The sequence below is a fragment of the Astatotilapia calliptera genome, chromosome 23, assembly GCF_900246225.1.
Source record: "Astatotilapia calliptera chromosome 23, fAstCal1.2, whole genome shotgun sequence".
NCBI classification, from domain to species: domain Eukaryota; kingdom Metazoa; phylum Chordata; class Actinopteri; order Cichliformes; family Cichlidae; genus Astatotilapia; species Astatotilapia calliptera.
Window position 1 is genome coordinate 548,255 of NC_039323.1, and position 14,910 is coordinate 563,164.

At 43.8% G+C, this 14,910-nt stretch overlaps 1 protein-coding gene across 2 annotated transcripts; it reads left to right on the forward strand.

Annotated features, from left to right (window-relative positions):
• The first annotated feature begins 2,699 nt into the window (after positions 1-2,699).
• Positions 2,700-10,520, forward strand: mindy4 (MINDY lysine 48 deubiquitinase 4). 2 transcript variants are annotated; one of them, XM_026159479.1, is made up of 18 exons: positions 2,700-3,229; positions 3,531-3,650; positions 3,728-3,912; positions 4,008-4,266; positions 4,344-4,579; positions 4,686-4,738; positions 5,525-5,637; positions 5,733-5,849; positions 5,929-6,020; positions 6,180-6,281; positions 6,435-6,498; positions 6,652-6,717; positions 6,806-6,873; positions 6,961-7,024; positions 7,407-7,568; positions 8,358-8,538; positions 9,029-9,107; positions 9,231-10,520. In XM_026159479.1, the coding sequence occupies exons 1-18, from the start codon at positions 3,137-3,139 to the stop codon at positions 9,277-9,279; spliced, it is 2,103 nt and encodes a 700-aa protein (XP_026015264.1). In that variant the 5' UTR covers positions 2,700-3,136; the 3' UTR covers positions 9,280-10,520. The 2 variants fall into 2 exon arrangements, with proteins under 2 accessions (XP_026015264.1, XP_026015266.1); XM_026159481.1 differs by lacking the exons at positions 9,029-9,107; positions 9,231-10,520 and having other exon boundaries at positions 8,362-8,441.
• The last annotated feature ends 4,390 nt before the right edge of the window (positions 10,521-14,910 follow it).

Sequence of the window (14,910 nt, forward strand, 5' to 3'; positions counted from 1 at the left end):
AGACACATGGTTTAGATACAGGGTCACATGCAAGTCAACAATATTTCTCTGCACAGCAATTATTTCATGGTCAGTCTGTTCCTTTGTCGTAGAACACATTGTTCTAGAACACATTGTTCCTCGTGCACAGCAAAGAAAAGATTCAGAGGTCTACAGATGTTGCAAAATGCAGCTGCTTGCATTTTAACAAGAACTGGGAAATTAGAGCACATTACCCTGTTCTGAGATCACTGGCTACCTCGTCAGGTTCGAGCAGATTTTAAGGTCCTGCTGCTCACCTACGCGGCTCTAAATGGATCGGCACCTTCATACCTCTCCGACCTTTTACACCTTTATGTTCCATCTCGTGCGCTCCGATCTCAGGACTCTGGCCTTCTAAAGGTTCCTAGAGCCAGAAAAAAGACAGTTGGAGAGCTTTTACCTTTCGTGCCCAGTTTCTGTGGAACAGCCTCCCTCAAGATATTAGGCAGACCTGCACTGTGGAGGTTTTTAAAACTAAGTCGAAGACATGTTTGTTCACCCTATCCTACAGGTCTTAATTCTTTGCCTTTTAGTTTTTTAATTCTTACTGTTTTTACTTGTACTGCTATTTATCTCTTTTATTTATTCATCTTCTTACTGTCAAATAGCTGTACAGCACTTTGTTTGAAGGCACTTTATAAATAAAGTTATTATTATTATTATTATTATCTAAACAATATCAAGAAGATCAAAATACATGAGTATAAAGGGTAATAATACCTCACATGGAAAGCCATGAACTATGGAGGAAACGTAGAACACACAGCGTGAGGACACGTATGACAACAATGTGAGAAAGAACAGAGGAAGACTGAAGACGTAAACACACACATGAGGTAAGAGCAGAGTGGAAACATCTGGGGAACACAGCTGAACAGAACCCACAAAAGAACCAAAGCTAGCAAAGCAGAACATCACACACGAGACGAAGGACCATCGACGGCTGGGAAAAAGGATCACAAAGGGAATCAACTTAATATGACTGAACTCGGAAGATTAACCAGAACCCAAACAGACTGCAAATAAAATATAATAAACGCAAAAGAAAAGCTACAACCAAGTTCATATGTAAAGGAGCTAAACCAAACACAAAGCTATAGATCGCCAATACTTGGTGTCATCATGGCCACCATCTGCCCATCATGGGTACCTCTGTATACAAAATTATATCATCTATGCAATCTACCTTAATCAGTGCTGTAATAATAATTCTCTGAATCAGTCCTTGAAGACATGGCACACAGCAACAACCAGTAATGGTCAGCTGCTGCACATCACTTAGTTGGAGCTTGGCCCAGTCTGGTTGGAGCAGGGTGATTTTTCACTCTTTGGTTCCAATGCAGTTGAAAGGTTGGAAGGGCAGAGCACATCGTACACCCTTGCTGTCTTCCTCAGCATCACATAGAAATCTTTCTAACCTTGTACCAGCCCTCCTGTTTGTTTAGGCATAGCATGGCCCATGGCTCAATAAGGCTCTCTACAGTTAAATGTGGCTATGTTATCTCAAAGTAGTTCCCAGTGCATCAGACGTCATCTCTTTGTGTGTGGCTTGCTTCCCATTTTGATCTGTTGATCATTTAAATCAGGTCGGGTATCTGTGTTTATAATATAAGGTACAATGTAGTTCTGATAGTTGTTGCTAAGTTGTCTTAAATGGCATAATTATGTCTTGGTTTTTCTGCAAAGATCAGAAGTTATTGAGGATCGGGTTGCAGAAGTTCCCTGCACTTCAATGACTTAACAAGCAAGCTTCTCGTTCACTAACCTGATGGCTCGCTTTCCCTTTGCACTTGGAATTACACTTAAGTCTGATTTTATCATCAAACATTTTCCTGGTAAATTTATTGGATAAGATTCAGATAACACAAATGTTGTCGGACAGGTCTTTTGAATTTGTGGTCAGTGGGAGTAATAAGGTATCCAGCAATGGTCCCAAGGCCTCCCACAATTTGCAGGTTCCTTATTTTTGGCAAAGGGCTGGGATGTAGGATCTGACTTGAAGGAGCGGAATGTCAGATAAATCCAAAGGTGACACCACTTTAATAAAAACCAAGGCAATGGAGACCCCGATCGATGTGCTGAAAGAGCTTTTTCTTTTATTCTTGCAAGAAGAAGCAAAATTGTGATAGTCTGAGAGGACGCTGAAGAGCAGTCCTGTCAGCTTGTTTGAACCGTGGGTTTCCCAGCATAGTTTCATAGCACTTTCAGACACATGGATTAGATACAAGGTCACATAAAGCTCTAAGATATTTTTCTGCAAACACGATTATTTCATGGGCAGTCTGTTCCTTTTGGCTTCTCTCATCTCCAAGCACACATTGTTCCTCTTTGTTGGCAGGGTGGTGTGGTAATTGAAATAGTGTGATTGTAAACTGTCACTGATTTCTCCAAACTTAACAGTCACGGAGGGGAAATGATCATGAATCAAATATTTAAAAAATCACAGTGGTGATGTATTTAAATGAAGGATGAAACATCATTTCAGCAGCAGCTCCTGAGCTGTTTGTTGTCCGTAACAATTTATTATCTGTGGTGCATCTCTGTGGTATTTAGATATGAAATCATCCCAGACTGGTTTCTTGAACATGAGTGACTTCACTGTACTCACATGGTTTCCACAGTAACCACATCTCAATCTATAGAGCCGCTTTGGGATGTGGTGCAACAGGAGATTTGCATCATGTGTAGTGAACAAATCACTACACAAATTGAACGAACGTAATTAAAAAAAAAAAAAGGGGGGGGGGGGGCGAATCCAGTGCTACCGAGCTGTACCGGATAGAAGCTGTACCCACAAACCTGAGAGAAGGGCACCAAGGCTAAAGTAGCCCAGGGCTTCAAAAAAGCTCGAAGCGTCCGTGAACGACTAGCTTTGCCATGGTAACGCAGCCGTACAGGGTCAGAAAGGGCCGCAGTTTCGCGGAGCTGTAGCCCCCGCGAGGACACCCCACGACACCGAGTGGAGATTGCATGTTTTTCACCCTGTTTGAACCTAAACTGTACCCAGCTATGATTTATTAAGACCTTAACAATAAGCAGCTAACTCAGCTCTTCAGTGCTGTCGGCGCAGCATCCCGCTGCTGTTTGCTAACACCATGGCCGCTTCTCGTTGATCATGTATGCTAACACGGACAGACTCGTCCTCGGCATGGTCCCTTCAGTCGAAGAGGTGTCTTCGTCCCTTGTACGGGAGTATTTGAGTCGTAAGGTGAGTCGGCTAACGTGTGGTAATTCAGACTGATAGCCCATCATAGCGTTTCTGTGCAAACCGCTAACACTGCTAGCTAGCCAGCTGCAGCTCCGCTGCGAGCTTGTGTCGATGCGATTCTGGTCCAGCGAGCGTGTCTGTAAGCAGCCCTGCTTTATTTAAAATAAGAAAACGTGCATGTAGTCGTAGCAGCAGTGCACGAGGGAGAGCATGCGACCAAGATGCAAGCTTTCGCAATATGAGGGGAAATAAATAGACTAATTCCCAGTTTGTTTGTTTTTTTGTTGGAAATGTTGTTCAGGGGCTGAAGAGGACTATTGCCTGCATGGATGAGGAGCATCCACGCACAGAGGCCAGTATCAACAACAGGTCGGAGCTGAGGCAGATTCTCAGCATTGAGCATCTCTACAGGAAGAACAAGGTAAGCGTTAAAGCTGCAAGGTGACTGCTGTGGTGCGCAACAGGTAACGTGTGTAGCTGATCTCTCTGTCACTGCAGCTTCAAAATAACCCTCTGAAAACATTACTGGAGGTTATTGTAAAGCATCTCATTGAACAAGTAAAGAATGAGAAACCAGTGAGCAGTGAGGTTTCCCCACGGAGAGCCCAAACTAGTTCGATGGATAATGGAGGAGAGGAGGACCGCAGCCCGGCTTCTGTTCCAAGCAAACAGACCAGATCGAGGTATTTTACAGGCAGCGTTTGTGATTATTTTCTACTGATTTTACTTTCTTTTTTGTAATAATGTGCTTAAATGAATATGCTGTTGTCTTTCACAGGCTTGATATAACAGCAACATTCCCTTCTCAAGCTACAAATGCTTCACTGATGCCAGCAAACGATAGAAAGTCCAGTAATAATCAGACAGGTTTCCGGGGTCCTGACTTAGGAGTTCAACAAGACCATCCAGCGATGGATTCCCTCCAAGACAAGAAGAGCTTAATCCAAAAAGAACCAGAAAAAACCACCTCTGAGACCACCCAAAGGAGCAGAACTAATCGCATTAGGAGAGGCATATTGGTTGGACCGGTACCCCAGGTACTAAAGCTTTTATGCCTAAAAACACATGTGATCGCGTGCTCATCTGCTGTTAATCCTCCACTTTCTCCTTTCAGGAATCAAACAGAAAACGTAACAGTCGAAAGGTGTCCCAGCCGCTACTCAGAGGAGAAGAGGAAACCAGACCCACTCAGGATGGACGTTTGGTGACTGGAAGTTTACAAGGCAGCAGAAGTGAAATCGGCTCAGCTGACCGTGTACGAGCGGGGCGCGAGGCGCTGAGCGTTTCACAGAGAACACCGAGTGAAAACAGCTTTGAGCGAGTGAGACTGAGCATGGTGACGACAGCAAAGTAAAATAGCTTTAAGCTGTTTGACTCCACATAATAAGTAATGGCCTCATGCTCACTGCTTTCCCAGGCTTTGTTCTCAATATTTACACGTTGTTTTCTTTTTTAGAGCAAAGACCAGGCCAAGTGTGGCTGATCTGGATGCGTCTGCGATGGTCTTGGGTAAGTGCTGTGCAGTACAGGGCTGTTAAAAAGTGCTTGTCCCTTTCTGATTATTGATTTCTTGATTTCTTTTGCATATTTGTCACACCTAAGCATTCAGAAAACCAAACAAATTTTAACCTTAGAGCGTGATAACCCGAGTAAATGCAAAGCGCAGATTTTAAAAGTTATCCAAACCTTCTTTATTCATAAATTACCCGTGGTTAATTCATTTTCGGGAAAGCTGAGGTGGATGTCAGCAGCCACACCCTGACTCTCCCTGATGAGTTAGTAGCATTAGTTAGATGGCTGCCTCGCTGCTTTAAGACCCGAATGACTTGCTGTAATTGATGGAACCACAAATTCTGCTCTCTGCTATAAAATCCAGAAGGAGAAGGTTTAATCATACGTTTGTTTGTGAAGCTCAAGTGCACAAAGCCCTGAAGCACACACCGGCAGCAAAACAAACAATCATACTTTTGGAATGACCTTAAACAAAAAGGGGCTTGCAAAAAAAAGCCCCCATTGTGACTGGATCAAAGCAAATCTGCCAAAAAACGGGTCCAAAATTCCTGTTGGTGGCACAAGCAGTTATTAGTTTAAGGTTTGGATAATCTTTTCCCATTAAAAGTGAACTCATTGTTTAAAAACGGCGTTGGGCTGTCTTCATCTAGTATTAAAGTTTATTTTAGGGCAAATACTTTCTGTATGTGCGGTCCGGGGCTTCACTGATTGTTTCTCGCCCTTTGAAAACAAATCGGTGCCTAACTTTTGATTTTCAAGGATATATTTGTGTTAATTATTTAGATGACATCGAGGATTATGATGACGATCTGCGAGAACTCTGCGACGCCCCTCTGCGGGGAACCTTACCCGAACACAGCCTCGCCGGTCGCCCGATGGACCAGGGCACTGCCACGGTGGGTGATTTACACCAGGGTTTCTCTCAAGCTGCTGCGCAGACTTTCTGCAGTTGCCTTTGATTATGTCTTTGTTTTCCGTTTATTCCCTCTAGGAATTAAAAACACTTCTTCTTGGATCCAGCCTAAATTGTTTCAATATTGAGTGGAGGAATCAGGGTTTCACATTCTCAGACACGCATGACCTCCGATATGGGATTGTGCAGAGAAAGGTGATTTCAATCAAGCCGGATGCTTAAATTGTTTTTATTTTCACAGGCTTTATTTAATTGTGGCTTTGAATTTTTTAAGGGAGGTCCTTGTGGAGTTCTGGCGTCTGTTCAAGCCTTTGTTCTTAAGAAACTGCTGTTTGAAAGCACTGAGAGCTGTACCACGGGCCTGCAGTAAGTCACCCTTTAGTTCATGGCATGAACCTGCGAGCACTTTATTCCAGTTACTTCACACGGGGGAATGATGTTCAGCAAGTGACTTCTGTATTTCAGTTTCAACCGTACTATCACCAGAGAGCTTCTCGCTCAGATGAGATTTTTTTCCCCCTTCAGGAGATTAAGACCGTCCAACAGCATCAGGAGAAAGTGTCTCGTTTTGGCTCTGGCTGAGATCTTGTGGAGGGCTGGCGAGGAAAAGCAAGCCACAGTTGCAATGTGAGATCTCCAGTTTTACTGATGCACACAGCCGTTTTATTGGTGTTGTATCTGCAGATATTGTGCAGATGTTAGGAACTGCGTTGGTGTGAGTCTGCTCTCGCGTCGCTACGTTTATGAAGGTGTTGCTGTGGTTTTGTTGTTTGGAAACAGAAATTCAGGGAGAAATCAGTTCACCCCAGCTCGACCCTACAGATCTGAGGGGGTGCTTGAAAAGGTACACATTTTTATATTTGCACTGAAGCTAATCAGAATGAATGTAAGATAACTGGTGAGGTTCATGAAATGATATTTGTCAAACTTACGTAAGATTCAGAGCCGTAACCGTAACTTTGTTCTGTTGACGTTTTACGACTTGTCTTTGTTCTAGATCACCTGTTTGACTGTGGAGAACCTCAAAGATCTGGAGTTGATCCTTGAGCAGCATGTTGAGCAAGTGAGAGAAGCACATTTCTTCTCCTTTTCCCTCTCGAGGGCACAAACGTTTATCCTCCACTTTCCTTTTTATCTGTTTTTCCCCACAGTTTGAACCTGGGATGTTGGGCTGCGTGCTGCTGACTGTGTCTGCTGTTCTCTCGCGGTCCATTCAAAAGTACTTTTTTAAAAACATCTTTTATGCAGAACAAAGTAGCTGGAACCAGACTGTGAAACAACTATGATGTGGTTCTTCTTTCTTTAGAGTACAGGAAGATATGGATGTGCCCACCACCACGCTGATTGGAGCCCATGGGTACTGCACACAGGTATTGTGCTAGTTGGATATAAGAAGATTCATTAGCTTCAGCTTCTAAGCTGCTTTTAAAGCTGTCACAGTGTTGTTGTGTTTCTGGGCTGTGAATCTGCAGTGATGGTGCGACATCAGGTGTCTTTGAAGTGTAGCTTGGAAGATTCGCCTCTAGGTGTCACTAAATCCTAAACAATACTCTTTAACTGAACAGTGAAAAAGCAATGAACCCCTCGGCCGAGGCCGCTCGCTCTCTGCGCCGTTTGCTGTCAGAGGAACATTTCTTCATTTTGTCTTTGTTGTTTTTAAACATACGTGTTGACAGTACGCGCCACGCTGTCTAAGCTTTACAGGAGGTAACAGAAACACGACGCAGTAATAACTGTGTGTTTTCTCACCAGGAGCTGGTCAACCTGTTGCTGTGTGGCAGAGCAGTTTCCAATGTGTTCGATGATGACGTGGAGCTGGACTCGGGCAACGGCAACATGACTCTGCTCAAAGGAATCAAAGGTCACTGCGACGTCGGCCTGCTGTCCTTGTTTGAACATTATAACATCTGTAAGGTGAGAAACACCGAGCCTCTAACAGACCACATCCCAGTTTGATTCATGTTACACCGACAAGCCCTGACTTCAGGCCCATTGTTCACTCTGATGATGGGAGCATCGCCACAAGTATATTCTTAAACTATTATAGAATCTATATGATATTCAAGTAAACGTATGTGCCGCAGCATTTGGAAACCAGTACTCAAAAATCTTCATTTTTAACTGGATTTTTCGTAATAACTGGTAGCGTGTTGGTAAATGAGTGAACTCCTGACCAGTTGGTCCCCGTCCACGCAGACGGGAAGGCCACCAGCATTATTCTGGGGCTGAATTTCACACACTGTCTGGTCAGGTCACACCCTGAGGTGAGCAGGGTTTTCCTCTCATAGTTGAAAAGTTTGAATAAGGGGGATATGGGTTTGCGTCACGGCTCAGCTGTTTTTGTGCACACCCGGGACACCAAAAGCTCCAGAAACACCCAAATCCTTCAAAGCTGTTGTAGTTGTTTCTTTGGCCGGTGCAGAGCTTCCAAACTCATGAAGTCTTGGAGCACCATCTGTGTCTGACTTCACTCCTCTGCTGCTCTGCTGGGCGACCTGTTACGTCGACTCTGTCGTAGTTCGCTTCGTTGGCGTCTTACACACGAGACGTCTTTACATCAGGTCGTCGGGAATAAATGGTTAAGATGGGTTTGGCTTACGTACAGAGCAGTAATGCCTGCGTTGCTTTCAGTACACGTATTGCATCACTCAGTGATTCTGTATGGCTGATGTGATCAAAGACAATTGGTTTTCTCCTTCTAAGGTAGGAGCTTACCTGAAGACGCCACGCTACCCCATCTGGGTGGTGTGCAGTGAAAGCCACTTCAGCGTGCTGTTTGGCCTGCAGAGGGAGCTGTTGACCAACGAGGGCGGCGGCACGGAGTTCGACCTCTACTATTTCGATGGACTGGCCAACCAGCAGGAGGAGATCCGCCTCACTGTTTGTACGTAGCATCGTTTATCTGATTGTCTTTGTCTGCAGCCCCGTGTGTCCAGTCTGTCTTCTTACAACCCCCGGGCCTCGGACCGGTACCGGTCCGTGAGTCGTTTGGTACCGTGCCGCGAGAGTAGAGGCTCGGGTGTGAAATGTCTGGTTTTCAGGGTTTTATCGGTTTTCAGCGTTATTTTGTCATCGTTTTTATCGTGTACTCGGTTTTCCTGGGTCTTTCCACGTGTGTTATGAATAAATCTTCTTTTTTTCGGTACCGGTACTAGTTTTATTTTGTTGTATTTATCCGCGACACCTTAAAGGCCGGTCCGTGAAAATATTGTCGGGCATAAACCGGTCCGTGGCGCAAAAAAGGTTGGAGACCGCTGCCTTACATGACGTCTAAAATGTGTTGGGTTAATCGTGACCTGTTTTCAGTCAGATTTTTCAAGTCGTTGCTTCTGAGTGTTCCTAAAGCTGCGAAATAAAAATGTTTTTACTTTTAGCGGTCGGCAGATTGTCCCAGAGCAGTCAGGAGGTGGATACTGACCTCACTCCTCCTCTGGAGCTCTGCATCCGAACAAGGTGAGAGCCGTCATACAGACAGATCCCTGAAACAACCATAAAATGTTTCGACGTGTTTTGCTTTTCCTTTTAATCCTGTAACGAGTTCTGAAGCTGTAATAGACGAGTCTGCTCTTCTTGCAGGTGGAAGGATGCATGTGTCAGCTGGAATGACACGGAGCCTATTCTCTGAGCGATCATCTGTTTTCAGTTTGCTTTTGTTATTCTGCTGGTTTATTTCACGTCGGTTTTATTACGTACGAACTTGACAGTGGATACAGAAAAGTGCGATCGAAAGGTTCAGAGCCTGAGCCCGTAAGAAAGTGAAAACTGTGACCCGTTTAAATTTGGCCGCCGTCCTTTTCCAAGTAGTTGCTTTGTTCCTCTTCTCCTGCCATGCCTGACACATTCCCTGGAAGTCAGCTTTTTAATGGATATATATTTATTTATTTTGAATGCCCAAAGTGCTGCTTCTGAGGTCCGCAGTTAAACTTTTAGAGGCACATCTGGCGCTGGTCACAAAAATACGTGCACTCCTGATGTTGGTTGTGCAACATGTCTCTGAATAATGACTCCGCGTGTTTTTATTATTTACTTTTTCATTTGTTTTCATTCAACAGGGATGATTTACAGACTACTGCCAGTAAATGCCCTTTAGTAAAATGAAGCCGGGGCGGTCCACGAAGAGCCGCAGAGCTCGCCATAATTTGCAGGTTTTGTCCTCAGTTGGCTTTGAAGGTAACAAAGTCACAGAAACATAAAAACGGAGCCGAGAACAGGGAAAGGAAACACTTTGATGTTGACACATTTTGTTCAGGCCAAAACGTTTCCTAATAATAAAGACGTTCTTAACATGACGTTTTTATTTCTGATGGCAGCGTGTGAGCTGATGCACACGACCACGACGTGCTCCATCCACACGTAACGGGAACACTCCCAGAACCTTTCGATTGCACTTCTTGCGTTGCTGTTTTGTCCGTCTGAGACGAAGCGTTGTGCAGACACATGGAAAGCTGTCGGCCGCCATCGTGTCGTCTGTCACAGCCTGATTCTGCTGCCCGCACATTTACCATATTTTGGGGAATAGTTGGTCTTCTAAAGTTTGGCAATAAGAACATGTGAATATTTTAGATGTGTTGCTGCAGGACAGTGTTCACCACAGTGGCCTTCTGCTGTCAGCTGGTCCTTTTAACATAAAAGCATCGTATCCACATTTTACACTAAATTAATTTGATTTCTCTGCTGATAAATATTTGGTAAATGGACTCAAAGCGCTCTATACAAAATATATGTAACATGTTATTATTTTAAGGACTTGTGACACATATAATCTAGATGAACTTTTAGTGAGTGTGACATTCCTCATCATTGCCTTGATGCTTGTTCACGTTGGACAAACCACCTGTGTGGACAATAAAATAATTGAATACCTCAGCTGTCTCCATGCTTGATGTTTTCTACACTAAGCACTGTGCCCTCCTGCTGCCTGCCATCCTGATGGAAACTGCAGAACACCGAGTATGTACTGAATACTGCAGTGCAGTAACTTTGTTATGTAAGCTGCTCTTTGTTGTCTGTATCTTGGTAATCAGAAAAGACCATGAACATGGCCTTAAGGGTCAGACTGGGACAGGAAAATCCACGGATACTTCACCGCCGCCCAGGTGACACACATACAAAGACAACAGCTTTAATGGAACTACTGGGTTGATGCTCTGTTTCAAGAGCAAGTCTGTAATAGCAGGTCACCGCTGTGAGAGCATGTACTTATTGTTTTTAAAGAGAAATAAAGGAGCAGTCCTGAACACAAAGCCACTTCAGTCAGTGTTAGCTGCTGACTGCTCGACAGGCAGCCGAAGCTAAAACTATACCGAGCTTCATCTTTACATTTATCCATCAAATGCATCCAGAAACGTTTTGGACCCAACTCATAGGAATGCTCTTCAGCATGTAAATGAGACTCATCACCTCTTAGAGCAAATGATAAAAATTCAACCACTCAGGAACAAAGGGCTAAATCGTGTTTTTTACACGCCTGTTTAACTGTTGTTTTGTTTTAGGTAATGATTAAATGTATTTTGGGTTTATTGTTTATTAAATAAATGGTTTTTTGTACCGTTTTAGAGCACCTTCATTCAGACATACAACCCAGAGAGCTCACAGGACAATATTATAAAAGTATAATAATAATAATTAGAAAGGCTTCATGCACCGTTCACCACAAAGTGAATTCCGATTTAAAGGTTATACAGCAAATATTCTTTACATTTATCAAACATTTCGTTAAAAGTTTTGTTTAAAGCTGTTAAACAAACCAAGGAATCCTTAGTTATGATACAGGCAGCCAGGCTGCTGGGATTCCCATGATGCACTGTGTTTCTTCGCATGTTTATACACCACTTTAATTCAGTTATTAGTTCTTCTCTGGCTCTCTTCTCAACGCTGCTTCGTCCCTGTTCTATTTTAAATATGAATAGATTTATCCAGACATTCACGTCATTTTCATGGATAGTAGCTATAAATGACTAGTGGGCAATAAATTAAAATAATCCAGTTCTATGAGGAAACTCTACGGTCTGGAAGCCCATAAAGAAACTCTTGCATTCCTGTCAATTGAGTCGCTTGTCATGAAGCCTCTTGCAGAGCTATGGGAACTGCCTGCAGGAATTAAAGTGGATGGACCCCGGGCACCTTTCTTTTCCATAACGGGGTGCTCAAATATAAATAAAATGTAGATGAAAAACAGGCTGCACAAGCAAACCTCAGAGGGACATGACCACAAGGATTTCTGCTAGTGCTCTGTTCATCGGGGGGATTCTCATTAAAAGAGATGGACATGTGCACCCACAGTTTATGGTTGTAAGGTAGCCTGTGGCTATTGCCATGTTGTTTTCTGTTGTCTGAAATAACAGTCTTTGGATGAGAGGAGAGCTGGAAAGCTGGAGCCAATAGACAAACCAGTGACAAAATGCATGTCCACAATTAATGCCAGACTGACCAGATCTGCCTCCTCTTTGCAAAGTTGTTGCCAGCAAAGTTAGCGTCCATGGGCAGGTTAGCTTTGTTAGAAATCACTGAACTCTCACATCCAGATGCAAAGTCTTTTAAGTAGTTCAGGCAGTTCTCAGGTAGCCAGACCAATAAACCCGCTGAGTCTGTTAAAAACAAACAAAAGAAAGTATCTGAGTACATTTACAATTGAAACGTGTCTGTGCGTCTGTGTGCAACAGCTCATAAACATGTCCTGCGCAGTACTGGAGGCAAAGAGTCGTGACTTATGAGATGAATCGTTATCAGTTTTTAAAGTCACATTTTATTGACCATTAAATCAGTGTGATTTTCACTTTTCTCAATAATCAGTTAACACAGCAGAGCTCTCTAAGATCGTGCTTTTCTCTGTCTGCCTCTAAAACTGTGTTTGAAGCCCCGTCTCGGATGAAAACAGCGATCAGGACTCGATCGTTTCTAAATGACTTGCAACACAATGTTCCCTGGAATAAAAAAGCTTCCCTCACCCTCTCACATGTTCCCAAAGTCATCCAGCTGGCTGGGCCGGACTCGGCACGGCTATAAAACTTCAAACCCGCATGGAGCCGTTATTTTTTCCATGCACAGGTTGAGAAGAGTTTGTAATTATATGATAGATGAATTGCTAAATAAATGAAAGCATCTTGTGGAAAATGACGTGTTTATCGTCGGTTGTCTGTGGCTCTGGCATGAATTCAAAACACAGTAAAATCCCCAGAAACATTACTCTAAACGATATTCCACGTGCACAAATCACTTTCATTGATGTCGCTGATGTTCTGTGATGTGAAGCATTTATTTTTAACGATCATGAAAAAGGACGGTTTATGTAATTTCTCCACTTAATGGGAACAAACTGACCGTAAATTAACTCTTAACTATATGTCACGTCTGGGTGAAAAAAAAGATGCCTTGAAGTTAATCGGTGCGTTCAGACCTAACCGTGGCAGCACACTCAGTGTGGGGCATGCAGAGGGGGTGGCAGGAAGACAGCTCCAACACCTCCAGGACACGCGATCAAAGAGGCTGGCGCACAGACAGCTGCGGCGGCGCACTTCTCATCAAATCACACGGCACGGCACGGACCGGCCCAGGCTGCGCAGGGGTCACAGAATCCCCAAACAATCTTTTTATAAACACACAAAAGAACAACAGGTGTTTTCTTCACATCACTCAAACCCACAACGGCTCTTTCAGCACGATGGAAAAAGCCACGAAGGAACTGGACTGTGATGATGAAGATGACAATGCAGTCGTCTTTCAGCTGTCAGATTCCCGATGAAGGATGTATTATCTGAATTGACATTATTGGTGACTCATGTAGGATTTGTGCATTTCGCAAAAGACATGAGAAGAGAGATGAATTAATCATGAGACATGAAGTGAATCAATGAACCCTCGACAGCAATTTTACAGTCATCAAGACGACTGCGATCACTATAAATAAGGCGGTTTGACTGAATGAAGCCTTGGGGTCCAAGCATTTGGATCAAAGTGTTCTTCTGTGGATGGGGCAGGGCTTGGATATTTACGTCATAAGAGCCCATATTTAGGTTTTAGCATGAAATATGTTAGTAAGTGCCAAATGGCTAACAAAACTGCAGGAATGGGAGCATTGCATCCACTTGGTGAGCTGGTATCACATCCGAACAAGGCCCGAAGTTTACAGCAACGTGTCCTCCAGCCTCCATCTAAACATGGCTCCATGAACACGTTTCTCCTCACTGGTCTTGAGCTCTGATGGAGCTCGGTACCGCCTGACAGGAAGGAAATGGCATGGCTTTGGTCTCTATTTGCTATTTATTACAGCAGCATTTCTCAGAGGCACCAGAGGAAGGATTTGGTGCTTGTGTGTAATTGTATTAACGCCCTCCCACATACTGTCCCCTGTGCATCTTCTGTCTCCTCTCCTAATCTGTGCTGTTTGTCTCCAGATAAGTGATATCCTCCTCAGATTAGGATCCGGTGTCCCTGCTCTGCCTGCCCGAAGGGAAAGGGATCCCCAGTGTATCCCGTGGGGTGCGAGCAGTATTTTTAGCTTCCTAATCCTTTTATAGTTTGGGCTGAAAACATCACCCTTTTGCCTAATTGGTCCAGTTCATTACCGCACAGTACGCCACAGAGGAAGTGCTTCATCTGGATCCTTTCGGCTATTTGGTTTTGCAATATGCTGGTTTTTGGTGGGGCATAAATTTCTGAGCCGGATTCGTCTGTTCCTAAGCAACTTTGATTTGTGGAAGGGAGGCTATCACCGATTTTATTGCCCTGCAGCACAAGGACATCTCCTATCATGCTGGAAACATTGCACTGATAGGATCTGTACATCATCAGCACTAAAAAACAACCCAACCCGCCCCCCACGCACATATTTTCAACGGAGTTTAAGTTCACAACCCTTTGAACTGATGTCCGCTGCAGATGATTTTTTAACGATCCCACAACAGGCCAAACTTTGTTGAATAATGCATGATCCCTTGTAAGAAACACTTTCCTGCTAAGTCTGCAGAGACATACTGACGTGAGAACAGAGCTGTTGTAATCTTTGGCTTAGGGTATGTTTTCTTAGCTTATCAGCATCCTCACGTGTACGTGGGTCATTTATTTCACTCCCCAAATAAAAACAGCAATCACTGTCACTGTTCTCAGAGCACAAATGTACGACATGAAAAAGAGAAATAGATTTCTGACCTTTTTATTTTGTCAGCAGTTTAAAGCGCTCTGTACTGTAACCACAGCCAAGTTGACCCCCGTCCCCGAAATTCACAGTGAATTCAATTAAAAGAAAACACGAGAGAAC